The following is a 27,879-nucleotide window of genomic DNA, read 5'->3' as shown; positions in this document are numbered from 1 at the left end:
TATGCTTTCAAATTTCAAATATGTCTCCCTTATAACTACTGTTTTACTCTCACATAAGGGATTTGTTTCACTGACTCATAATGTTTACCCTTAAAATCTGAATTTATTTAGATGTAATAATGATAATTTGAAGAAAAAATATACTTGAATTGAAATGTCCAATTGTTTCAGTAAAATAAAATCACCAATGTCGTGTGCGTGACGTCATAATGTACGTGAAATTATTAAAGCCTTTCTTTGTTGCATAATTTAGATAATATGTGACAACTTTATAAAAAGTCAGTGGTGCACAAATATTTTTGCTGAACAAATCTATAGATACAATATGTACTAATTTTGAAAAAAATATTTCAAAGGGTGAGGGTTGGCGTCACATATAAAATAACATATAAATTCGAAAAATGTGACAATTTCTAAAATAATGGACAAACCTCTAGTTCTTTTTGAAGCTAAAATAGTCATAAATATGAAGCAGATATACAACTTTTATAATTATACTTTCAAAACTAATGCATTTAGCTGTACATTGATATAAAATTTCCTATAAAATTACTTTTTAAAACACAATTTGCAGGGTCTCTAATTTCGGTTGCTGATTCTGTTCTGAATTGAATATACGCTACATAATCATATGTACGTGTTTACTTTAAGGTTTATGTTCAGATTCAGGTTTCAGTCAAATTGGTGTTTTGTCTTTAAACAGCTTAGGAGAGTCTCCATAAACACCCGGAAAGAAGTAAAATCTCTTCCTTAGATTTGATTTTACTTCAGAAACAGTCAATTTCGGACCATACTTAACTTCGCCTGCACCTTTGGCAACTAATCTGTTCACCTGAAAACAATAAATATAATAATTGATCTGATCGCTTTTAATGCACTAAAAACCAAAATATATAGACTTTCTGTGTCTCTGGAGTAATTTTTTTATTACGTGTAAAACCTTAAAAATTTAATTTATCAGATAAATGTACGTGTGTTATAATACTTTAAGTTATTGTATGATTAATGATTAGATGACAAAAATTAATACATTAAAACTGACTCGGATTATCACATCGATCAATACCTGAAATTTGGTTGTAGCTTTTATTAAGTCTTTTTTTATATAACATATTTTCTTTGGTAACTAAATTTATAACATTTTCAAATTCTGTGTAATCAGCACGACCAATTTACCTAATAAACAAATTTTGTCTAATCTGGAAAGGTAATAACATTGAGGCTTCACGCTTTTCAACAAATAGATTATATACGTCAATTTGTTAGGAAAAAACTGAACCATCAATTGGTCTGGTGTCAGCAAATGTATGCGTATTTTACAAATTAATGAGAACTTTAGTATTAACCAACTATGTGTTTTCCTGTTTCATTATTTAGAAGAAAATAAGTTAAAAATAGATGGAAACTTTTACAATTCATATTACCAATAAAACAATAACTTTTACAATTCATATTACCAACAAAACAATTATTGTTCGAATGGAAACATAATAATGACAGTCTATGTAATGTAGCGAAGAAGAAGATTATAACCACTTTTTTCATTTCTTGTCGATTTTAAGAAAGTCTTTGGAAAAGAATTCATGAGCTAACGATAAAATCAAATTTAAATTTTAGATAATCATCAAATCAATTAGTATTTGGAAATAAATTTTTTGACAAAAGTTATTTTGGTCTGAATTATTTTCTAACAATCTTAGGTTTTTTCATATGCAAATCATATTAAGTATCTTATCAGAAATTGACAAAGGTAAATGTTTATCAATTTTTTGTTAAATTTTGAGAATACATAAAAATTTACAACGAACACAGAACATTGAAACTAAATCCATTACTAAAAAAATGTTTAGACGATTGATATAATAAAACATAATGTATTAAAATATTGTTCAATTGCATTTCAAGAAATCTGTACATATTATTTTGATATATACATATATACCAGCAGCTGATTTTTAAACTGAGTAATCAGTGGAAAATAACAGGATGCATCAAGAAAAGCTTGGTTTCTTGGTGTAACAATGTAACAAGCATTTTTGGTAAATAAATGCATAATGTAATTTAAAAAAAAACTCTACTTATCACATTGACATGCTTTTTTGGTTAGGGTAAAAAGGATGTAGGAACTATCTAGACATATAGGGAAAAATCATTATTTGTGGTGTATTTCAGTCAGTTAAAAAAAATGTATGTGATTTCTGACTGTTACTTGTGATTTCATATGGTATCTGATATTGTTTTCTTACATATATATATATATACCTTTGATTAGATAAAGAATTACTTGTTAAAATATGTTTTTTGTCTCACATATGGGGTCATTTTTTATTAATTTTCCTGTTTACAAAAGTTTGAATTTTTCGAAAAAACTAAGGATTTTGGATTTGGATCCTCAATGCTCTTCATTTTTGTACTTGTTTGGCTTAATAAATATTTTGATATGAGCGTCACTGATGAGTCCTATGTAGACGAAACGCGCGTCTGACATGCTAAATTGTAATATTGGTACCTTTGATAACTATATATATGTGTCTTCAAAAAAAAAAAGGGTTTAATTTTCTAAGATTAGAGTATTGAAACTTATCAATATGAAATATACTAACTCTAATGAGCAGATGATGCAGCTCTTCACGTTTAGCATGGTTTTTAAATGTCCATACAACTGCATTCAGGAACCATGATCCAGTGAAAACGTTTCTATATGAAAGTGTCCCTGAAAATGAAAAATAAATACTAGTATATCATGTCATTAAATGTTATGCACATTTTACTATATATTACAACATGAAGAACCTTTAAGAAATGAATAATAGTATGTTTCAATCGCGGGATAAATGTATGTGTTACATGTTTTATAAATTTTGATAGGGTCAATTTCAATAAAAGATTCAACATTGCATCCAGGAAAGGACAGTTTTTACCGAATACATTTGATTTATTTAAAGTAAGTTCCTTGGGGTAAATTTCAGCAGTATATTGAGAAAATTCTTGATTATTTAACGAAAACATATCATTAAGATAACGGTAAGTGTTGTTGAATTTTTCAATAAATTGCAATTTCGACGGGTCTTTACTGAGTTTAGTCATAAACTGTGATTCTTAACAGTACAAAAACAAGTCTGCTGTTAAAGGGGCACAATTAGTGCACATGGGGATACCTACAACCTGTAGATTAACTTTTTTGCCGAAACGTACGTAAATATTATCAAGGAGAAAATTAACAGCCTCAATCATCTCATCACACCTCCAGTAAGTATATTTAGCATATTTACCTTTCTCATTAGAGAAGAAGGCTCTAAATGAGTTGCAGCAAATATATCTACATTCAGCTTTACCAGACGACCATTTAATTAAATAGGAAAACTTTTGTTTAATTAGATAGTGTGGAAGTGTAGTGTAAAGAGTAGAAAAATCAAAACTATTAACAGAATCAAAAGGACCATCAAAAGCCCGCAATTTATCTAAAACATCCAAAGAATTTTTTACACTCCAAAAATAGTTTATACCACTATGTTCATATACTTTATTACAATAATTTATGATAAGCTCTTTAATAGTAGTTAATGAACTACTGTAAATTCAGAAATTCATGCGAGGTTTTTATTATTGCGAAAAATGCGACTGATCGAGTTGCAAACGCAATAATTTAAACTCGCAGTTTGAAATATTTTATATGAATTTAACAGGATTTTTCTCAAAATCGTAAAAATAAAAATCGCATTTAAATTTAAAATGACAAAATCGCAATAATAAATGCACGCAATAATTTCTGAATTTACAGTACTTAAGAGCACTGACAGATAAGTCGTAGAACACTTACTAGAGGCCGAGATGAAACGATATTTAAATGGTTTTATGTGTAGTTAAGGTAGCCAATACATAGTAGGGACCTTCAAATGTTCAGCAGAAGCCTTAAGCTTTGATGTGGTTGTGATATGCTTGTTTACTATATGCCTCTCTGTGAAGCGGATGGACTTAAATGTAGATGAATTTAAAATTTCATTTTTTAGAACGTCCGTGTAGTATTTACGTCATACCACAACCACATTGTTGGCTGCTTTGTCGGCCGGTACAAACGCAAACCGCTTTGAAAGTATTTGAAGTTTATTTCTTATTCTGGAAATAAGAAATAAACTTCAAATACTTTCAAAGCGTGTATTACTGTACTCTTTTATTTACTTCTAAATTATTTTCAAAATGTGATATTCTCTTATCTACTACATTCATACATTTATTCAAATAAGAATCAAGAGATTTTTTATCAGATTTTTCACGTTTACACTATTTTTTACAAAATGAGGAAAGAGCATCTTTGGTGACTTGACGACACTCTTTCTAATCTATTTTAGATGGAGGACGATATTTTGGTCCTTTTTTCAAAACGTTTTTAACCTCTCTGTCCTGGACGATATTGAGGTCCCCTGTAATAATATGACCATAGGGAAGATTCACAGTATCAAGTTAAGGGAGTATTACTATCTATATTCACGTCGGATGTAACCGACGTATAATTAAAAATTAAACTTCGGCCGGGTTTTTTGTCTGTGTATGAAATTATAGGTGGTTCTATATTATCAAAATAGGGAGGAATTTAGTTTTGAACGGTAGAGTCATTTAATATACTAGATAAGTTGATAAAATCAATACCTCTGCTAATATATTTAATTTTCAAAAAATGACGTTTATGATCTTCAGGTTTGTTGATACGTGGGAACAGCCTATGGTTGCAAAAAGCTGTAATTATTCGAGAATATTCATACAGTGGGCTGACGAATAAGATGGTGTCACACTCTTTTGAAATATGTTTAGTATAGAATAATCTATACCTTCGATATCAGCTATATACTTAGAAGTGCCAAAAGCTAAGACATGAACAGACTGTAAGCGTTTTTTAAGATTTAGCACAATATGATAAAATGTTGTAAGAAAACACAGACCACATATATAACTGTATTAGTATAAGTAAAGAATGAGAGACAGTTCGAAATTATCAATTAAGTGACAAAAATGAATAAAAAAATCTTATAACAGTTTGATATATTGTCCAAAATATAAGCTACTATTATAATTATCAATAAACAGCGAAGTTTAATCATAAGCGATCTGACACGCATTTGTAAATATAGTTCGCATTTACGTGAAAAGAAGTATACAATTTTTATTCATTTGGTCTCATCTGGGAAAAATAACGTTTATTAAATATATTGTTTTATATTCTATAATAATTCGTCATGCGAGATTTATTACAAAACAAACTGTTCCATATAACACAAAACAACTAGGTGATTTCAATAATATCTAAAATCAAATAGACCTCCTTTATGTTGTTCAACATTCTAACATACCTGAAGGTGTTGCATACACGACTAAAAAATCTGCTGATGGGTGTTTTACTGGTGATTGTTTTTCATCCTTGAAAGGTGCTGAATCCAGGTGATCGCCAGATTTAGATTCCAATTTTTGCTTTTCAACTTTAATACACAACTCTGAAAGCTCTTTTTCGGAATGATTAACTGATAATGAAAATGACTATATTAAGTTTCCAGAATTAAACAAAAAAAAATATATATTAAAAAAATATTGGCATTATTTGATTAAAAGGCACATTTCAATGCTTAAAAGACTTCACTTATGACCGAAGTGTCAATATATGGTAATGTTTCATGTATAAAATATGGAAAAACTAAATATGTAATCGCACAGTAAATAGGGTGACACAGTCGTTGATTATTTTATTAAACAGAGTTCTACAATATGTCAGAAACACTGTAACATTGTGATGTTTGTGAAAATATGAAATACAGAAGTTAAACTTTGACGATGTATCATAACGTTTTAATAAACATGTTGTTTTTAGGTACTCAGAAACAGCATAATAAAAGTACGAACTTAACGTTACACGAATGTATCAACGCCACAAAAAGTGACGTCTTTATAAAAAAAACAGTGAAACAATAATAATTTCTATGGATAGAGTTGCTTTTAAGAAAAATCATAAAAATGAACTAGGTCATTTATTATCTTTACTTACGAACAGAAAATACAAAATAGAATTAAGACTACAGACGATAAGACATAAATAAAATATTCAATTAGATTACAAATAACACATCATAACGAAATACTTGAATGTTGGATTTACAAATACCGAGACAAGTAATGGTTTTTACATACAAAGATAATATTATTGAAGTCTGTCTCTTCTTGAAAAACGATATATTTTTAATGCAAAGATGATAAAGCATCCGGGTTCTTAAATAGGTTAGAAACCCATGTGAACATAGTACATGTACATCGTAGTTTCTGAATGCGCTTCTGAATGCATGATCGAATATCTTTGATCCATTTAGACAAAGTGTACAGTTCTAGTTCGTCTGGTTCACGCTTTACTCATTGTATAGCATATTCCTCAACTGCATTCATCAGTAACCTGAAGATCTTTGTTCTAGTTCTAGTTGATGGGCTGGGGCATTCTTAATGTTGGTCCCTTGGCTAACAACAATTGGACTTCAATTGTATTTTGACGATGCACATGAGCAATCTGGAGGTTTGAATTTTAAATCTTTATAGGTTAAAGGCCTCTCAAAACCCTGGTTTATACAAACTTAAAAGGTGTTTGTATTCTGCTATCTCATATTGTATTTTCTTGTGGTCTCATATTGTATTTGCTTGTGGTCTCATATTGTATTTTCTTGTAGTGTTCTATTGTATATTCTTGTAGACTCTTATTATATATTTCTTGGAGTCTCATATGGGAATATTATTTCTATAGTTTCAGTAGGAGATTGTGTAATCTTTAGTTTGTGTAACTGTTGAGGGATCCTTATATAGCAAATCTCAATTAAAGTCAGCATGGCAATATGATAGCTAGCCCACATAAATGAGAAAGAAAAAAAACCAAATAACTGCTCCAAAACAAACTGCAACAAAGGCAAATATCAGGGGTGTCTGTGTGTAAACCAAAACATAGTCTGAGCAAATCATACTGGCTTAAAGCAGAAAGACAGTCAGAATAAATAATAATATTTATTAAAAATCATTTAATTTTGGCCCTAGAGAAAAAATCAGCATACAAACGGAATTTTGAGTTCCTGCCTGAGCAAGTCAGTTTGCAACCTTCAGTGTAAAAAAGAACCTGCCTACCCGACAATGCGCCAGCCGGGGAAAGTGAAGCGAGGGTTCTCCGCTTAGATGATGAAACTAGGCGTCTCATCGGCAGCTAGGTAGTACAAGGGTCTGCCTTAAAGCCCATGTACGAGCGAAGTAGCAGGGGTCTATCAAACTGGCACTGGAATAAAATTGATATAATTTGTCCCCGAAAGGCTTGGGAATGAATGAAATTTTATAAATGACCAGTGATAAAATTCCATTAAGGAAAAACTGAAATAAAGAAAAATATATATCACTAGTTTAAGCTGAGTTGTTTCTCTAGTCATGAAACAATATTAAAGGTGTTAGGAAGGGGAAGGTGGGAGGTAAATTGAATAATAGCACTGTAAAACTCCATCAACTGGTGAGGTTATGAACCAAGAAACAAATTATACAAAGACCATGCAATTGGCTTTACACACAGCTTGGGTACATCTAACAACCAGGGGGAGGATACTGACCTATTGACCTTCAAATATACTATTTATTGTGTACTCATTATTAAAGAGATCTGGTATCATATTCTGCTTTCCTCTCCTACAGTGAGTGTTTGTGACATGTATCTGATTAGAAAAATGTGTGCCTCCTAGTGAGATTCCAGTTGTAACTTCAAAGTGTCAAATGTAAGACAAATTAACCTCAAGATACAACAAGTGGTCTGTGTATGTTAATTAATTGCATCCATGATGTCAGCATCTTTATCATAAAATTAATTACTTGTAAACAGAAATGGCTTTTCTGTTTGTATAAACAAATTTAAATTACATTTAAGGAAATATTGAAAATTTTAGATGCAATAGACTTGGTATTTTTGAACTTACAGGTGTAGCTTTATTTTTTAAGTAATCAGTTGTAGTTTTTTGTACAGCTTTCGGTTGGAAAATATTGCTTATTTTGATAGCATCAAATGTATTGGCGTATTCTATTACAAAAATAGTCTTTCTCATTTTTGGATGTAGTTGAAAGAATTAATTCCTGATTAATATTTCAAATAAAAACATAGACGGTGAATCAGGTGAACCAGAACGGCAAACGGCTCCTTGTTTATGTGTAGCGCTCGTTGTCGTGTTTTCATCATGACATGCAAAAACGTTGGTGATTTAATGTCAATGGAAGAAAAAGCTTTAAATTAGATTATATGTATAGAGATTTATGGAACAGATATTTAAAAATGTTCATCAGAGCCCGATTAAGCTGTCCGATCTTTAGGTGTATAATATTAATATATCAAACGAATGTTTAAATCTAAAATGAAAATGGAGAATGTGTCAAAGCGACAGCAACCCGACCATAGACAAAACAACAGCAGAAGGTCACCAACATGTCTTCATGTAGCGAGAAATTCCCGAACCCGGAGGCGTCCTTCAGCTGGTCCCTAACATTGATTGAGTGATATCAGTGAAGGTGTGTAATGAATGTTCCCTATTTTTTTTTTTTCATCTTACCTTTTCGACAAGCCTGCACAAATACCAATCTTGGTTTTTCGTCTAAACCGGGACAATGCTCGGTATCAAACACTTCAATAATATCTGTTAGTTTAATCATTTTGTTGTCGTTTCCACAGATGTATACACCTTCTCCGTGACTCATTATGACAAGAACGACACATTCTATTTCCTTCCAGTTCTTGATATTATCTCGCTCTTCCTCTAAAACTCTCACCATTTTCTGCAGTATATAATAATAAACTAATAAATTATCTTTTCAAGATATTTCAACGAAAGTACAGGGTAAAACTCATACCTTAAAATTGGCACAAATGCAAAAATCATCAGTAAATAAAGACGAGATACAAATAGAAAATAATAGATCATTGGCATGCTTATTACTTTTATCTACCATGCAATGGTTCATGTTAGCTTTGTGTTCTACACAATTTGTAATGATTACCAAGAAACCAGGTCAACATAAACAAAATAATACAATGGATCACAGGCAAACTCCGTTAACCAATCACAGAGTAACCCAAAAACGATAAGCGTGATAAGAGAGGAATATCTAAAGTGCATTAGAATAGGTTTGTAGTTCTATCTGTTCTATCTTCAACGTAACGTTCGTTGAGTAATTACTATTTCATTTGGCATTGTGGAATGATACATCTACTGTATGATAAGTCATGTTTTACCGAATTTGTTCAACTATGTAACACAGGCATTCATAGCATAACAGCGAAAAAAAAGAAAATGGAATTGATTGGAAAAAAACCATGTTTGAAACAATCAATAGAACTACAAAACTCTTCATGAAAAAATTAATAAGCATTGTACGAAGCCCATATAATCCTTCAGCGATATGGATTCTTCCGGAATGTAAATAGTTCCTGATGTCAGAATACAAATGAATACCCGCATTCAACGATATTAAAAACTCGAAAGAGACAAGTTGTACATTAACAAGAGGAAATCTCATCTACAGTATTTATTTCTGTCCGCTTCTTTGAAAGTTTGATGACGACCCAGTACTTTAAAACTCAAAGAGAAATCCAAAACGGAAAGTCCTTCATCAAATGGAACATCAAAAGCTAAATAAAATTGAGAATGGAAATGGGGAATGTGTCAAAGAGAAAACAACCCGACCAAATAAATAAACAACAGCAGAAGGTTACCAACAGGTCTTCAATGTAGCGAGAAATTCCCGCACCCGGAGGCGTTCTTCAGCTGGCCCCTAAACAAATATATACGAGTTCAGTGATAATGAACGCCATACTAAAACACATCAAACAAATGGAAAACAACTGTCATATTCCTAACTTGGTACAGACATGTCCTTATGTATAAAAACGGTGGATTAAACTTGGTTTATAGCTAACTAAACCGTTCACTTGTTTGACAGTCGCATGGAATTGCATTATATTGACAACAATGTGTGAGAAAACAAACAGGTAAAATGTGAAAAATTGGGGTACAACAGTCAACATTGTTAATAAACTTAATCACTATTAAAAAAAAAATATTTCAACAAAGAAAACCAATATGACATATAGACACTCTATAAACAAAGTACATAAGCACAAATGAAAGACAATAAAACAAAATTGACCACAGATCAAAAAAACAATGGCGGAATGTATAAGAACCGATCCACGTCAAAAGTATATTACGAAAAAATGACAAAACAGTCAAGGTTAAAAATGTACAAGGACACATAAACAGAACACTATAACACATAATCTTATTAAGATGATAAACTATGTTAGTACATAGAATCTATACTTTAAGACCATTACTTATAAAGTTGATACGGTTTATTTAGCAACAAGGTCTTGGTATCTTCCAATGAACTTTTTTGGAAAAAGGACGAGACGTTCTTTGACATAACCTTGGTGACGTTTTATAAAGTTGGAGTAGCAGCTGCAAGCTCTAGAAGATTAATTTATCATTCTAATAAGCGTTTCCGTCTTTCATAGTATAGATGTCGTTTTTGAAACAAACAAAAATAATTAAAATTTATCGTTGCTATTACCTCGGCTGGTAAATCAGTCTTTGTTACAACATCAAAATGCAGCTGTTCAAATAAATCTTTAACATTTTTCTCATCAACGTTCGAGCCCTTTCTATGTTGGTCTTCTCTGTGTGAAAATGTATTATTGATGATAAATACTTTCCCTCGTTTTTCACCATGAAGTCTATAAACATCCTGTAAATATATATTTCATGATATGTTGATTGGAAGAAAAATGAACTAGCACTCTGTAAGCATCTGAAATTATATTTATGTAATACTGTGTGGAAATTACTATGTTGTAAAATACCGGGTTCTGTTTCCTTAATAAAAAGGACTAGAAATAGCTAATTAGAATAGAAATCAACAACACGTAAAACAATTTACATAAAAAGAAGATGTGGTATGATTGCCAATGAGACAACTCTCCACCAGAGACCAAAATGACACAGAAATTGACAACTAAAGGTCACCAATGAGCAAAGCCCATACCGCATAGTCGGCTATAAATACCCCGAAATGACAATGTAAAACAATCCAAACGAGAAAACTAACGGCCTTATTTGTGTACAATAAATGAACGAAAAACAAATATGTAACACATAAACAAACGACAACCACTGATTTACAGGCTTCTGACTTGTGACAGGCACATACATAGATAATGCGGCGAGGTTAAACATGTTAGCGGGATCCCAACCGTCCCCCTAACCTGGGACAGTGGTGTAACAGTACAACATAAGAACGAACTATATAAATCAGCTGAAAAAGGCTTAACTCATCAGTTGGATTAAAATACAAATAATACAAATACAAGTGGACGTGGCCGGGTACTTGTACATCCAAACAACATAAAGACACTAAGTACAGATCTGATAGTACTCGCAGCTACCAACAGTTAGTTCAAAGCCATTAAGAACTAATAAAAAAATTATGCATCTAAGACTAAATTATTAATCAGTACACATTCAACATCCAATGGATTTAGTATAAAGACGTCATAAACAGTCAGAGAAAAACCTGATATTGTGCTATGCCAAGATACAGGCATCGACAGATTGTAGATCCATGAATGTGTATATGTATATAACAATAATATTTAGTTTGCTTTCAATTTACTGATAACAAAATCAATATTAATACCAATAAAAACAATATTTAGTGATCTAATTACAGTTTGAATGGGTAACCTTGTAGGATAAGTTTATTAAAAGGATCGATAAGTTTACCAGGATCGTTTCTACATTTACAGGCACGGTAAACAATATTTCTGTAAAAATGAGGGTGCACTATCTGGATTGAAAGTTTTCTACAGGTACAACAAAAGGTCAAAACCAAATCTTTATATTTATGAAAGAATTTAGTAAAGGTTTTAAGTAATTTGTGGTAACACAATCCTTGGCTTAATAATTTACCAGTAAAACATAGATTACGTTCAATCAAATCAAAAACATCACAATAGACACGGGCATAGCGAACGATTTGTGAAATATAAACACCGCATGATGGTGCGAAAGGAACATCGACATCCTTAAAGGTAAAATTAACATAGGGAACGAATAATCGTCCCTTTTGTCGTAAATTTTAGTGTGAAGTTTTCCGTTTAAATCTGAAATACCTAAATCTAGAAAAAGACAGTTATTACCGTCTAAATTTGATTTATTTAAAGTTCCTTCGGGTAAATTTTTGGCAGTATATTGAGAAAATTCTTGATTTTTTAACGAAAAAATATCATCAAGATAACGGTAAGTGTTATTGGATTTATCAATTAAATGCAATTTAGAAGGGTCTTTACTGCGTTTGGTCATAAACTGTGATTCATAATAGTATATAAAACAAGTCTGCTTTTAAAGGGGCGCAATAATTGCTCATAGGAATACATATATGTATATGCATATCTTAATATCATATCTGTATTAAAACGTTATTTTTTCGTAACTGAGGTAAAAGTAGTTACAAAACCTTATATTTGGTGGTTAGTTTTCTCAAAACAAGAGTGTTATCAAAAAATAACATATTATAGCGATATGTTGTTGTTGGGGAGGGGGGGTAGAAATAGCTATTTTGTATTTTTTCGGGGTTTGTATTAAATTTTGGATTGTCAAATTTTTCGGTCTTGATCATAATTGAAGAACAATTGTTGTCGGAATGTGCATCGGGTGCAGCAAAATAAGTTATGTTAATGGTATTACTATACCTATTAAACAAAAGTAATTACGTACTTCTTTGTTGTAATCATGCATTAGAGGACTCTTTGTGTCTTTTATTTCGAAGACATCATGATTCTCCATTTCTTTTTGTTCTGCTTCCTCTGGTGGCCATGCTTTAAAAAAGGATTAGAGTTATTACAAGACAAAATTCCTAATTACCTGTTTACAAAACTTTAAATTTTTCGAAAAACTAAGGATTTTTTTTTATCCCAGGCAAAGATCGCCTTAGCCGTATTTGGCACAACTTTTTGGAATTTGGATCCTCAATGCTCTTCAACTTTGTACTTATTTGGCATTATGAATATTTTGATATGAGCGTCACTAATGAGTCTTATTTAGACGAAACGCGCGTATGGCGTACTAAATTATAATCCTGTTACCTTTGATAACTATCTACTTATAATAGAGTTGTTTTTATATAATGATATCTGGATCTTGTGTCCTCTATCTTTTCGAAGTTGCAAAAATCTTTTTTTTTTCAATTACTACCAAGTGAAAGACCTTCAATACACATTATTTTTTATACTTCTTTTACATATATCATATGGTGTATGCCATGTTTGACATATAGCAAAAATATTGAATTGATTGTTGGTGTTACGCTATTCTTAATATTGAGGTCATAGATATAGAGAAATTAACAACAATCTATCATATTGTTGACATTGCTAATCAACATTAAATCAGTCTCAACATTCAATCCTTTCAATGACAACATTGATGGTAAAGATATTCTATCTAGTCCATCATGAAACTCGTAGAATTTGATGAATATTTTCAACTATGTTCCTCGACGATCTTATCTTATGTCTCTATGAATGAACTGCCATGTATTTCAAAGCTGTGTTAATATTGATAACTCCGCATTAAGCTTTTTTTTCACTTTTTCAAAATTTCATTTTCTTTTCAGCTACTTTGAGGACCACTGTTACAAATCCGCATTTAAACAATACAAACTTAAAACAATCATCTCGGATATTGCAAAACTTTCCAGACCAATTGGCATTGAAAAAAGATGAATCGCAACAATTTTCTTATAAAAATGTCATTTCCAAACAGATATTTTATAGTGCATTTAGGCCAAGTCTGTTTTCCTTTTGTAATGGTATTAATATATTAGTAAGACATTTAACTTTGCTACCCTTTAAACAAGTATTCACATTATCAAAATGATTGATTTCTCGATTGACAACAGATTTGTTACGTTTGGAGGACGATGACATTTCCATGGAACTAAATGTGCCTTTCTTCTCACTGACTTGTTCCTTTATTCATATGAAAAAAAGTAAAATAACAAATATACCGAACTTCGAGGAAAAATTCAAAACGGAAAGTCCCAAATCAAATGGCAAAATATAAAGCTCAAACGCATCAAACGAATGGATAACAACTGTTATATTCCTGACTTGGTGCATGCATTTTCTTATGTAGAAAATTGGGAATTAAACCGGGTTTTATAGCTAGTTAAACCTCTAGCTTGTATGACAGTCGCACAAAATTCCATTATATTTAATATTTACAACAATGTGGGAACAAAACAAAGACATAATAGGTAAAAATGTCAAAATAGGGGTACAGCAGTCAACATTGTGTTATAAACTTAATGTGTATAAAAACAAACAAATATGTCCAGAAAAACTAAAAGGGCATTTGAGACAGTTTTCGAAGAAGAGTTTTTTTTATAAAGAGCGAAAAGAAGCAAGTATCATATTTTAACTTACAGATTCGCTATAACACGGTGGGTATGGTTGTCCTGCGAGAGAACGTACTGTGCTGGTGATTCGGTCCTGACGGGTGCTGGTGGGTCCTGATTCTGTGCTGGTGGGTTTGTTTACATTGTATCAGAACGGCAATAAAACGACTGTTTTGTTGCTTAATTTTTCTCTGATGCGTCATAAGTACCATGCAAAGTATATTACAACAATATTATATTGCAAAAGTCGTGCAAGTTCGTTTAACGGAATTGTCCTGACGCGGTGCTGGTGATAAGAAAAACGGTCCTGGTTCTGTGCTCCGATGTCCTGGTTCTGTGCCTTTTTATTTTAGTTAAAAGTGGCATATATTCAAGATCATTGATGCTGTACTGTTATTGACTAATTAACTGTTGCCTGCTTTCTTGAAATTGACATTGTTTTGAATCCGTTTACTGTTATTATGCAAGAAAAAATACCCTATTTTTTTTAATTTTTTTTTAAATTAACTGTAATTTTATTTATTGGCCTGTTAATGGAACCCTTCTTGTCCCCTTTTAAGATAAGAAAATATGTTTACGATTTTCGGGATTACGATCATTTTGCAAGATCACCAAAATACGTTGTAATATATACAATACTTATAAAAAGTAGATGATGTGGTATGTTTGTTGTTAACGGACAAGTTTCCTTAAGAAACCAAAGGAAGTATGTGTTAATAACCATACGTCATCGTAATACCTTCAACAAAAACCCATTAAATAAAAATGTAAATGGTTACCGTTTTGCACAAAAATGGAGAGAAAAAATATAGAACAAAGAACTTTCTGAGCCTTTGAATCATATGTCTTTAGCAGCTTAAATCCCATTTTTTTGTGAACAATTGAGAATGACAATAGTATTGCGGGTTTGTTTGGGGTTTTTTTTTTGGGGGGGGGGGGGATAAGTAAGAGCGAGGTTGCAGTAAAAGTTTTAAGCTTGGAATAGTTTCCCGTAAGATTAAAAAGTTGTATTTTAAAAAAAAAAAATTTTATAGCCATTAAGAATCACTTGCTGTATCTGTAAGATTTTTTCAACATAACTTTTTTGTCTGAACGGTTATCAGGTTTTTTTCTCGAAAGTTCGATAGATCACTAAAACAAATCACTATTTTATGAAAAGGCAGACTAGAATATATCAGAGAATGAAGACGAGATAACCTAGAGACCACTATAAACAAAACTAAGATTTCTTAGCTTTTTCATTTCAAAATTCCAAAATAAATAAATATTTTTGATAAAGAATTACGGGGGAGGAAGTGAACAATGTGTCCTACAATGGTAACTTTGTACAAACACAGAAAATGTTAGCAAATCAGGGCAGAAAAGCATTATTTAGTTTATATAGTAAAATATATGATGATTGTTTTAACCATGAAACTATGTTATCTCTTTTTGACACATATGTATCTAGTATATTAAATTATAGTTGTGAAGTCTGGGGACATCACAAAGCCGAAAATATTGAGAAAGTCCACTTAAGTTTTTTAAAACGTATATTGAAAGTCAAAACAACTACTGTTAATTATATGGTATATAGTGAATTAGGTAGATATCCATTGTACATCGAGAGATATTGTAGAATGCTTAGATATTGGTGTAAAGTATCGAAAACAGATAACTGTATTTTACAATCTTGCTACCAAGAAATGTTAGAAAGATCAATATTAAAACCTTGTGACAAACAAAATTGGGCATGTGAAATAAGAAACATATTATTTCGTTATGGTTGTCAAGATGTATGGTTACACCAAAATGTTATTAATGTTGATCAGTTTTTGCTAGAAATTGTTAATAGAATGAAAGGTAGTTTTGTCAGTGAAATGAATGCTTTTTTCAATGAGTCATCAAAGTGTATTTTTTATAAATATATACACGATCCAGATACTCTACAATTTTACCTACAAAAACCTGTAAACTATATGTTTAAGCCATATATTAGTAGATATAGATTGTCTGCACGCTGCCTTAACATTGAAACTGGTAGATTTTGTAATATTGAAAGAGAAAACAGATTATGCAATATGTGTGATAAAAACATCATTGAAGATGAATACCATTATATTTTAGTATGTGAGAAATATTCTGATATAAGGAAAACATATATAAAACCATTTTATTGGAAAAAACCATCTAGTTACAAACTTGTACAATTATTGTCTGTTCATAACATCAAAGAGCTTAACAATCTAGGTAAATATCTTTATTTAGCTGATAAGATTCGTTATTCATAAGATTATACTTATATTTCATTAATAATATTATTTGTCGTCATTCTCCGCCATTGATACAAACTGTATTTGATTATAAAACATGTATGTAATTATTCACTGATGCTATTATATTTGTATATGTAAATTCTATAAGCTGTATTGCTTCTGAATAAAAGACTATTATTATTATTATTACTATATTTAAATATTTTTATGAATAAAAATCAAATGTGCCTTAATTATAATTGAAAATGAGTAAATGGAAAAAATACCTAACTAAAATACACTTTTATTTTAATATTGATAATATCACTAAGCTTTTAAGTTTTGTATGTCAAACACACCATCTCTGTAGTCCATTTGTTTTGCATTTTTTTATATTGTGAATTCTTAGTATTATTATATTTAAATGTAGCCTTAATTTATATTCAAAAAAACCGAATCTAAAGGCAGATATATCAAACATTTTTGTATCCATCTATCCGTTTTCAGGACAGTAACAATCAACGTAAACACGCCTGGAAAGTAAAATGCGTACTCGGCTGTCTGTAATCGATCATTTTTAGACACCCTCTTAAAAAACAAACCGGGGTGGGGGTTCAGAGATGCAAATTAAGTACTCAGATCAATATTTTATCTTTTTGTGTATGGTTTATGACCCCTTCTGTGGCTTGTCAATTACGAAATGTGCAAACTGCAAAAGTATCAAAACAGCACAGACAATGAATAATAGAGACATAATTTTGTACATATATCAAGGGGAAACTTCTTGCAAAGCATTAATATTTATAGTTCATTACTGTTTTTAGTAGAAAAAGAGAATTTGGTGAAAAGAAAATCACTATTTTTGTAGAAAATTCACAGACGTTTGTAAAGAGATTTTTGTTATGTTTAGCATTGGATCAACGCAAGGGTACATTATCCTTAAAAATCTATTTAAAAGTATTTGAAACTAAAGTTTGCTTTGTTAATTGTGCATTTCAAAATTCCCCAAGGGTTACTGGGAAATAGAAATATGGTCACTTGGTCTTCTCCTGACCGGCAGTAAAACGCTTGCCGAAGTGGGGCGTCCGTTTGGCTGTGCGGGATGTATCAAGTTCGCAGTCGCGTCCGGTCAGAATGGGGACGTTAAATCCTATGTCTCGTGTAAAGAGAGTGACACGCTCTTTGCACGTTAATAACCCTTGCAGCAACTCTTTGATGGGTCCGTAGGTGGCCTGCTACAAGGCAAAATTTCTGTTCCTATCCAATACATCCTCATTTTCCAGTGGCAGTCCAAATATCCACGACTATTGGCCTCTTTTATGACAAGACCTACCTATTGTATTTATTGTGAACTTGTTCTCGTCTTGAATATGCATGAAATATTTGCCACTGGACGTTAAGCAACCAACAATCGATCAATCAATAGCTTCATACTACCAATTGAGTTTAAAAAAAGAAATTCTTAGATTAAACACCTACATTTAACTTTAAAAGGTCATAACAGTTTAAAACAATACAAATCTACACACACACAAAAACTGGCTTAATTTCAAATGGTTATCAACCTGAATCGCTATAAGATCATATATAAGCTCACCTGTGTCGAGGGGTCGTGTGAGGTTCATGTATTGTCTTGGCGTCCGCAATTACAAAAAGATCTTTTCTGAAATTACTTGACCAAATGTTACCAAATGATTTTTCAAGAGTGAATCTAGGAAAAACAATATTCATCAACAAATATGACCACTGTCTGTTAAAATGTATTCGAGTTTTTAGTTACAGCAGATTCCATCGAGTATATAGGCAAACATAATATCTTTGGTTAGCTTGCTTGTAAGCTAAACCGTACCTTCCTTTCGAAGTAGCCTGGTCCTACAGACAAAAAGATGTGTCATTTGTCGGACAAGTATACTCTTAAAGTAGGGTAGTTTACATAACCTAACAATGACTTTTCTGTTCATCAAGCAATATAACCAAAGATATTCCCTTTGTCTTCACACTCATTGAAATCGGCTTTAATATTGCAAAAGTTCAAGCAATTAGGGCAAAACTTTCCGAGTAAAAAAAATCAAAATGTCTTTCCACCTTGCACATTTCAGAAAATTCAGATCAGATAACGAAACTGGGTCCAGCAAAATTTATAAGCAATTTAAGATTTTGACCCTCACAGTTTCCATTCACCTTCCATTCATGATCATTAAATTGAACTGTAAAACATTTCTTGGTACCGTCTTAATTCCTTTATAAGTCTCATGTAAACATAATTATGACAATAACTGTTGTGAGCACAAGATTCACTGCACACTTTCAAATTTCTGCCGCTCATCAAACATTAAAATGTGAACTTAAGTTTTGAGACTTTTAATCGACACGATTGAGATTTTTGTATATGAGAACATGGTTTATCTATTAGTTGAAAATGCGGCTTTGGACTAGCTAATTATTTAATGTGATAAATTGTTGTGTTGGTACACCACTGTAACAATGAAGGAGGAAATGAGGAGGGTTGGTTGGGTGGAAGTGGGGAGGGGTATGCGGAGCGCTGACAAACATGTCTATGCGGCATGGGCTTTGATCATTGTTGAGGCATCAATGTAAGGGGCATTTAATATATTAATAAAACTATTCTTATTTTAGATACTATATATTGTTCTCTGATATTGGACGAAAGATGTTGCCCTTTTATGTAATTATGTTATACAAGTTACGATCATTTGAAAACACATATTAAACAGCCAAATGGATGCACAAGAGCTAAATAGGAGTAATAGATCCTATTGACAACAATTAGCTGCCCAATTTTATTGATTTTGTAACATTTGTTCAAATATGACCAACTTCTAATCCAAAATCACCAGCACCGTATCAGGACCCACCAGCACAATGACAGGACCCACCAGCACAGTATCAGGACATGAGTAAATTGAGAAAATGCTAAATTTTTATAAATTGCAATGTTTTTTTACAAAATAGTTTTGTCGTGTGGATTGTGGTATAGAAAGCGGACTCTACGAGCATTTTTGTTTTATTTTTTCAGTTTGAGATTTTCTGAAAATGAGCATTTTTGTGTTAGGCTAACTGAAACAGTTTAGAGGGTCAACTTTTCAATGGTTTATATATGAACCCATAAGAATCAAAATTGAAAAATCTCAACTGTTTTCTTCCATTTTTTATTAGTGAAAACGTCAAAAATCATCATTTTCGTCTTTGTTTACATTTTTTCATTGATCACCAGCACCCGTCAGGACCGAATCACCAGCACAGTACGTTCTCTCGCAAGACAACCATACCCACCGTGTATAAAGACAATCGTCTCAATTAATAATGCAAAGTTTCAAATATATTGAACGCATCTATCCCACCGAACTAGAATTAAAGGGTTCAAATACGAAAACAACACGTTACAAACAATGCGTCCGACGCGCTTTTCTGGATTTACCTACTAAACAAATACAGTTAAGTCTGCCTAATATCTTGACTTACAACTATAAATTTACAATTACGGTCTACACTATCCAGTCACATTTTCCTCGATGCGACTTAACACAGAATTTGTATTTGCTATATGTAACAATATTTTGGCACTAGCACATACGTAATTGCATATCCTTCAGTTCTCTGATGGTATTTTGGATTCGTGTTGCTGAATTTTTAGTTTTCCATGTATTGTTATCTGCACCTGTCCCTTTCGTATCAGATCGTATTTTTGTGTTAAGAAAAGTTAAAAATTTTGTATTTATGGACACATATACTTGAAACTTAAAATTTTTGTGCATCTATTCATTTTAAGTGAACTTTTCACAAATGCCAATTGTTCTCAGTGTGTGGTTCATTGATAACTCCAATTGGGTAGTCGAGCGTTAATGATGTTCTAGGGGAACATAACAATTCTTGAGTAAGTGGGCTTTATTCTATTTTTAAGAACAGAGGATATGAGTTGGTCGAAGTGAATATAGGGTACATATAAGCTAAATACAAAAACTTAATGACTTTCAAATATTATACAATCAATAAAACAGACACCAGACTCAAACAATACTAATAAAACGAATGTACAAAAAAGAAAGAACTCCAACGAAACGCGAAAACAAGGTCCAGGTAGCTTTTTAATTTGTGAAATGCACAAAATGTTAGAACTTGTTAAAAATTTAATCTGTTATAGGTCTATGAATAATCGTTGATTTCTGAAAAAGAAACCATGAGCCCGGACTTTCCGATTTCAATTTTCCTCGGTATTTTTTATATCTTACTTTTTTTTTAATATAGTATGGTGATTCCATATGGCTTCAGTTATTGGAAGCGTTGATTCTATAGAAGAAACCATGGTAAAAAGGCTGACGTCACGGGATTGGTTTTTACATGGTGGCTGACGCATGCATAGCAGGTTACGATAAACCTTTATACGCACCATTTTGAGTTTCTTGGGATTTTAATTTTTTACCTTTGTGTCTTATGGTGAATTAATAAACTTCAAACATATGTAAACTACTGCTAGCTTCAATATAACCACGCAAAAGAAACTGACGTTATCGATAATCATAATGAAGATTATTACATGTACCTTTAGGGTCATTGAAATTCTCCTTTTTGTCAATAATTCTAGCATAGTCGACTAACAGATCGGCTAATGCATCATTCCCAGTTTCATTGAACGCATTGTAAAGACTTTTAACACTGCGATGTCCTCGGCGGTCAAGGGTATTCAGTATCAATTTAGTTTTCTTTTCTGTTTCTGGTTCTTGCTAAAATTAAAAAAAAAAAAAAACTGATATCAAAGGCCTACTTAGTAAATTATAAACAAAATATTAAACCAATACTACTTCAAACTTATACCTTTATCATCTACCGAATTTGGTACAAATAATACAGTAATAATGGTCCATCCCTTTAGATATAGTTGCTACGGAAACATTCGTATAAGAGAATATAAAGCGCGAGGGGTTATAATCCTCTTAAAAAGGAATCGTCTATTTTTATCAACTGTCAGAATTGTTAAATATCGTAACATGACTGAAGTACATCATATCACCAGACAACTTTATAAAATAAACTAGTGTCCTTGCCGGTGACGTCATTTATTTTTTTAAAACAATAACACGTGTAAGTATCAAAATTCGGATTATTGTACTGCTTATCATTATTATGCTATTTATATTAAGTTTTAAAAGTACCTCTCAGTTTATAGTATAACAATTGACTTCTCGTGTAACAGTTCATTAAGAGATATTTTTGGAAGTTATCTTCCCATGTCCACATTTTGCCATTCACTCGTAATAACATATCGGTAATGAAAAAAAGTGTTTACTATAGGACCAGTGATGAAATTTACTGTGTGAAACTGCTTATTTTATTCTGTTTACCTTCTTATCATTAATTTTTAATAGATCTATAATAAAATGACCTTCGGTAGTGTATCTTTAATGAAGTGACAACTAGAAGGGTCATATGAAGAGTTACGCGTTATAAAAGTAAACCTGTTAATTACCCCCACCATACGCGTATGGTCCAAATACTCATATGGTCCGGAACATATACATATGTAAATAACATATAACGGATGATAGGGAATGTTACTGTTAAAAATTTAGAAGTTTAGTATTTTGAAAGTTGAAATTTCTACGTTTGTCATTTATTCTAGCATGTCAGTAACTGCTAGTAGTCCTTTGTTAATTTATGTATAATTTTCATTCTGCTTAGTATCTTTTATTATCTATCCCGACATCGGACTCAGACTTCTTTAAAACTGAGTTTTACTGTGCGTACTGTTATTTTTCTATTGTACATTGGATAGAGGTATAGAGGGAGGGTTGAAATCTCACAAAACATATTTAACCCCGCCGCATTTTTGTGCCTGTCCCAAGTAAGGAGCCTCTGGCCTTTGTTAGTCTTGTATTTTTTTTTAATTTAGTTCATTTATATGTTTTTGAGTTTAATGTGACGTTCATTTTCACTGAACTAGTAAACAATTTTATTTAAGGGCCAGATGAGGACTACCTCCGGGTTCGGGATTTTCTCGCTGCGTTGAAGATCCATTGGTGGCATTCGGCTGTTGTCTACTCTTTGGTCAAGTTGTTGTTTCTTTGACATATTCCCAAATTCCAATTTTAGATCATTTTTTTTGTAGTTATCCTGGAATTTTAAATATTGTTAATTTGTTTTGCATGGATTTTGGTTAGGTATGCAGCGACTGTGAGTACAGTGACAACGTCTGAGATCAAATTTAAGGCACTGGCCCTAGCTCCTTTCCTGTTTTGGCTTTTCCTTTGACAGTTGTTCAATTGAGTGATAGAAACGTGCAATAAGTTAAAACAAAAAATAGCATTCAATTAATAAAATTGAGAATGGAAATGGGGAAATTGTCAAAGAGACATCAACCCAACCATAGAAAATACAATAGTAGAAGGTCACCAACAGGTCTTCAATGTAGCAAGAAATTCCCGCACCCGGAGGCGTCATTCAGCTGACCCCTAAACAAATATATACCAGTTCAGTGATAATGAACGCCATACTTATTTCCAAATTGTACACAAGAAACTAAAATAAAATAATACAAGACTAACAAAGGCCAGAGGCTCCTGACTTGGGACAGGCGCAAAAATGCGGCGGGGTTAAACATGTTTGTGAGATCTCAACCTTCCCCCTATACCTCTAGCCAATGTAAAAAAGTAAACGCATAACAATATGCACATTAAAATTCAGTTCAAGAGAAGTCTGAGTCTGATGTCAGAAGATGTAACCAAAGGAAATAAACAAATTGACAATAATACATAAATTATTACAGACTACTAGCAGTTAACTGACATGCCAGCTCCAGACTTCAATTAAACTGACTGAAAGCTTATGATTCCATCATATGAACATTAGGCACAATCTTTCCCGTTAGGGGTTTAGTACTGTATCATCATAACATATATGAGAAGAACATAACCCGTGTCATGCCAACAACTGTTTTTTTAATAAATGTGTTTAGTTCCGATGCAAAGACTCTATAAGTGAATCAATATTAACGCCAAAATATGCAAACTTTAATGACATGACAACAGTATCGTAACTATATCCAGGGTTTCCGCTGGCGGCCGCAATTTTCGCAATTTGCAAAAAAATACTAATTGTGGCGATTAAAATTCGTCATTGGCGAAAGAATTTGGCGAAAGTAATATATATAACGATTTATTTTCAGCCATCTTCTTTATTTACCTTTTTCGGGTTTCTCTGACTTTATAACGATTAGACAATACTCGGAATTCACCTTGAACTCGTTAAGATTTTGACAGAAAATCAATAATCAGCTGATTGTATTCATAGCTATCGACATCAAAGGACTAATTAATAAAGGTGTTGATTGTATGATATAACAAAATGATATGGTTAAATGTCACAAAAGGGATTTATGAACCACTTTGCAACGCACGTGTTTGAAGCAAAATTTCAACGCTTCCTCTCCTCCTTTTAATGATAGTCCAGAAAAGAAAATTGTTGTTATGACGAAAAATGTTAAAAAGCAAGAAAGGTCTCTAGTTAAAACTTTATCATTTAACTTTCATATAGATCATTGATTTGAGTGGGTTCTTCAAAGTCGTTTCAGTGACACACATGTTTCAATCATATAGATTTACTTATAAACGATGGTCTAGAAAATAAAACTGTCGATGTGAAGAAACCTATTTAAAAGGTTGGCATGAGAGTAATCCTTCAATGTAATGACTACACCTTACACGAGGGATCAATTCCAAGAGAGGAAAATTTTAAAAGAAAAATATATTTGTGTTACTTGGCGAAAAAAGAATAATAAAGTGGCGAAAATATATATTATTTTGGCGAAAGAGGTGGCGAAAAAAATAATTGGCGCAGGAGAAACCCTGTATATCCCTACTTAATAAGTCTATTCAAAGGTTTTATTAGTTTCTGAGGTGAATACTGACACCTTTTTGCTTTATAAAGAATATTTCCATAAAAATTTGGATGTGAAATACCTGAGCGTATAAGAAGTCTGCATGTTGACCTATATTTACGAATGATGTCCTTATGCCGATGATAAAATTTAGTAAATGTTTTGACTAGTTTGTGATATCGAACACACTGGTGTAATAATTTCTCAGTAATACATAAATTTCTCTCGTTAAAATCTAAAACATTGTCACATACACGAGCGAATCGTACAAGTTGAGATATATAAACACCGTAAGATGGTCACGTCACGTAAGGGAACGTCACCATCTAAAAATGGATAATTAACGATAGGAAATGAAAAATCATCTCTTTTATCGTAAATTTTAGTATTCAGCTTTCAGATATCAAGATCGAGGAAAGGGCAGTTGTCAGTGTTATTATTAGCTTTATTTAAATTAAGTTCAACAGGATACATTTCATTAATATACATACTGAAGTCGTCATTATTGAGAGCCAAAATATCATCAAAATATCTAAAAGTATTATCAAATTTGTATATCAAATGTTGTTTCGTTGGGTCTTTGCTCATTTTTGTCATAAATTGTAACTCATAGCAATACAAAAACAGGTCCGCAATAAGTGGTGCACAGTTAGTCCCCATTTGAATTCCAATAACCTGACGATATACGGATTCCCCAAAGCGAACAAAAAAGTTATCTAGTAAAAATTCAAGGGCATATATAGTATCAAAGCATGTCCAATTGACATAGTTTTTTTGTTGATTGCTACTAAAAAATAACCTAAAAGAGTTTGAACATATAAATTCACATTCTGACTTTTCAAATGCCCATTTAATTAGGTGTGTGATTTTTTTCTTAATGAGAATGTGAGGCAATGTGGTATACAGGGTAGAAAAATCAAAACTTTGAACAGAATCATAATCACCAATTTTAGCATGCAATGTATCAAGTACTTCCAACGAGTTCTTGACACTCCAAAAGTAATTAATTCCACTATTTTCGAAGGCCTTATTTGAACAATTTATTATCAGGTTTTTAATTGTACCAAGTGTGCTGGTAAGAAGAATAGATAATTAAGTAGTGGAACAATGGCTTGAAGACGAAATAAATCTATATGTGTAAGTTGTTTTGTGAAGCTTCGGAAGCTAATACATAGTTGGACTTTCATTGTATTTAGCTCTCAATGTAAAATTTACGTCAAACACTAATAATATTATTCGCATCTTTATCGGCCGGGACAAAAACAAATTCCTTGGCTATTTCTTTTAGTTTATGTTTGATACGAGAAATAGGTTTATTGTGATTATTTTTAATAGTAAAATGTTCTTTAAAAAATGTTGAATACGTATATCAACTATTTTCATTACTGTATTAAAAAAAGAGTCAAAAGATTGTTTGTCAGCTTTTTCCTGTTTTATCCATTTCATACAGTAAGTATGAAGTGAGTCGTGGGTGATATTACGACACTCATTCCAATAATAATTGACGGGGGACGATATTTAGGTCCTTTTATACTGAGGAATGATTTTAACTCTCGGTCTTGAACGATGTTAAGATCTCCTGTTATAACATGGGAAATAGGTACATAAATATATTCGGAATTACTAAAATTACATGAAGTAGGTGTATTTTCACTGATATTAATATCTTTACACAATTGACTATAATTAAACACAAATTTCCGAGTAGATTTCTTGTAAATATAACAAATAAGAAGTAGCTCAGTATTGTCAAAATATCCAGGAATTTGTTCTTTAACAGAATGGTCGTTAAATATACCGGCAATATTAACAAAGTCAAAACCTTTATTGACATACTTTATTTTGATAAAATGTTTTTTTTATGATCTTCAGGGCGATCAATTTTGGGAAATAGTTTAGAATAACAATATGCCATAATAATTTGAACAATTTCATACTTAGGACTGCTATATAAAATTGTGTTGCAATCCTCCAAAATTGTATTTAACTTATTGACTGGTAATGAACAAAGTTTTGTTAACAGATAATGTCTGCCGTTGTTTTTTGAAATAGAAATTAGGTCCGAAATATTGGTATGATTGGTCCAAAAATTTCTTTGATTGCGATTTGTTCTACGACCGTGAGAGCGGTATTTACGAACAGTTTTAGAAACTATATTCAAAATGTTAACGGAATCTAGATATATTACCAATTCCGTTAAGACCGAGAGGGTAATATGTCTGTAATTTTTTAATCAAATTCAATTCAATTATTTTCCGTGATCGTACAAATTTTAAATGAGATTCACCAGGCTGCTTATTTACTACTTCTAAAGGTTGAACTGCTAAATATTTAATAGGATGGTTGTGCTTTTTAAGGTGTTGATAAATGATACTTTTGAATTTATTGGGTCTTTTAAAACGATACAAATTGAGATAAATATCGTCCTGTTTCACATACGTACTGAATACCACATCCCGGTTTGTTTCATGTGAGTAAACAAATAATACTGTTTGTTTTTCAAGTTATATCAGTTTCAAAATTCAAAGAAAATGTGCGACCATTAAACGTGGATCTCACCGTATTGTTGGTGGAAAGACGGGGACATGTAAGTCATTTTTGTAACATTTTAATGTACACCTACTGATATCTAACCCTAACTTAAACTGTGGGAATCACATGACCTATAGAAGGAGGGAGACAGGTGCGTCAACAGGATTAGTGTCTTTTACTATCCCAAAATGTTAATCTACACTTAAAATGTTACAACCGGATATAGGACACAATTAGTAAAATTACAGAACATACGATTAGTCTGGTATCTTCAGATCTTAAACCACGAAAACTCGTCGTATTGGTGAACCAATTCATGTAAAAGAGAGTAATGATTTCAATCGTTCGTTTTTCTTCAAACGTCTGATGAACCATTTTGTGTATAAGAAGCATATCATTGGTTCTAGATTATATGTAATTTATTTATTTGTTTAGCATGTATATTTTTTATATATGAGGAAATAGCAAGTGAGAACTTCTTACATCGAATATAACATGGTGCTATCTCCTTCTATTCTTTTAATTCTTGTGAGACAACTTCTTTTTTTTCGCAATATTAACAATAAGTTTTGATTACAGAAACTCTTACATCTACTAAGGCATGCATTTCCTTGTCAAATATCCCATCGCTAAAAAGGTAGTCCGCGACACTGTTTGGGTTGGCTAAGTTCTTCAAAATGTTCATTCTATTTTTCGTAAAGGCTTTTTTCCAAGCATTATCCATGACTG

General features: G+C 31.8%; 1 protein-coding gene across 1 annotated transcript; it reads right to left on the bottom strand.

Moving 5' to 3' along the window:
* LOC134727829 (caspase-7-like) lies at positions 1 to 27,874 on the bottom strand. Its single transcript, XM_063592220.1, has 8 exons — positions 27,740 to 27,874; positions 21,289 to 21,469; positions 12,813 to 12,913; positions 10,612 to 10,785; positions 8,595 to 8,817; positions 5,346 to 5,513; positions 2,604 to 2,713; positions 1 to 832 (listed from the first exon to the last, which is right to left on the bottom strand). The coding sequence occupies exons 1-8, from the start codon at positions 27,872 to 27,874 to the stop codon at positions 677 to 679; spliced, it is 1,248 nt and encodes a 415-aa protein (XP_063448290.1). The 3' UTR covers positions 1 to 676.
* Between the last annotated feature and the right edge of the window lie 5 nt (positions 27,875 to 27,879).

Source organism: Mytilus trossulus, chromosome 8 (assembly GCF_036588685.1).
Source record: "Mytilus trossulus isolate FHL-02 chromosome 8, PNRI_Mtr1.1.1.hap1, whole genome shotgun sequence".
NCBI lineage: Eukaryota > Metazoa > Mollusca > Bivalvia > Mytilida > Mytilidae > Mytilus > Mytilus trossulus.
This window is presented reverse-complemented; position numbering and strand designations above follow the sequence as displayed.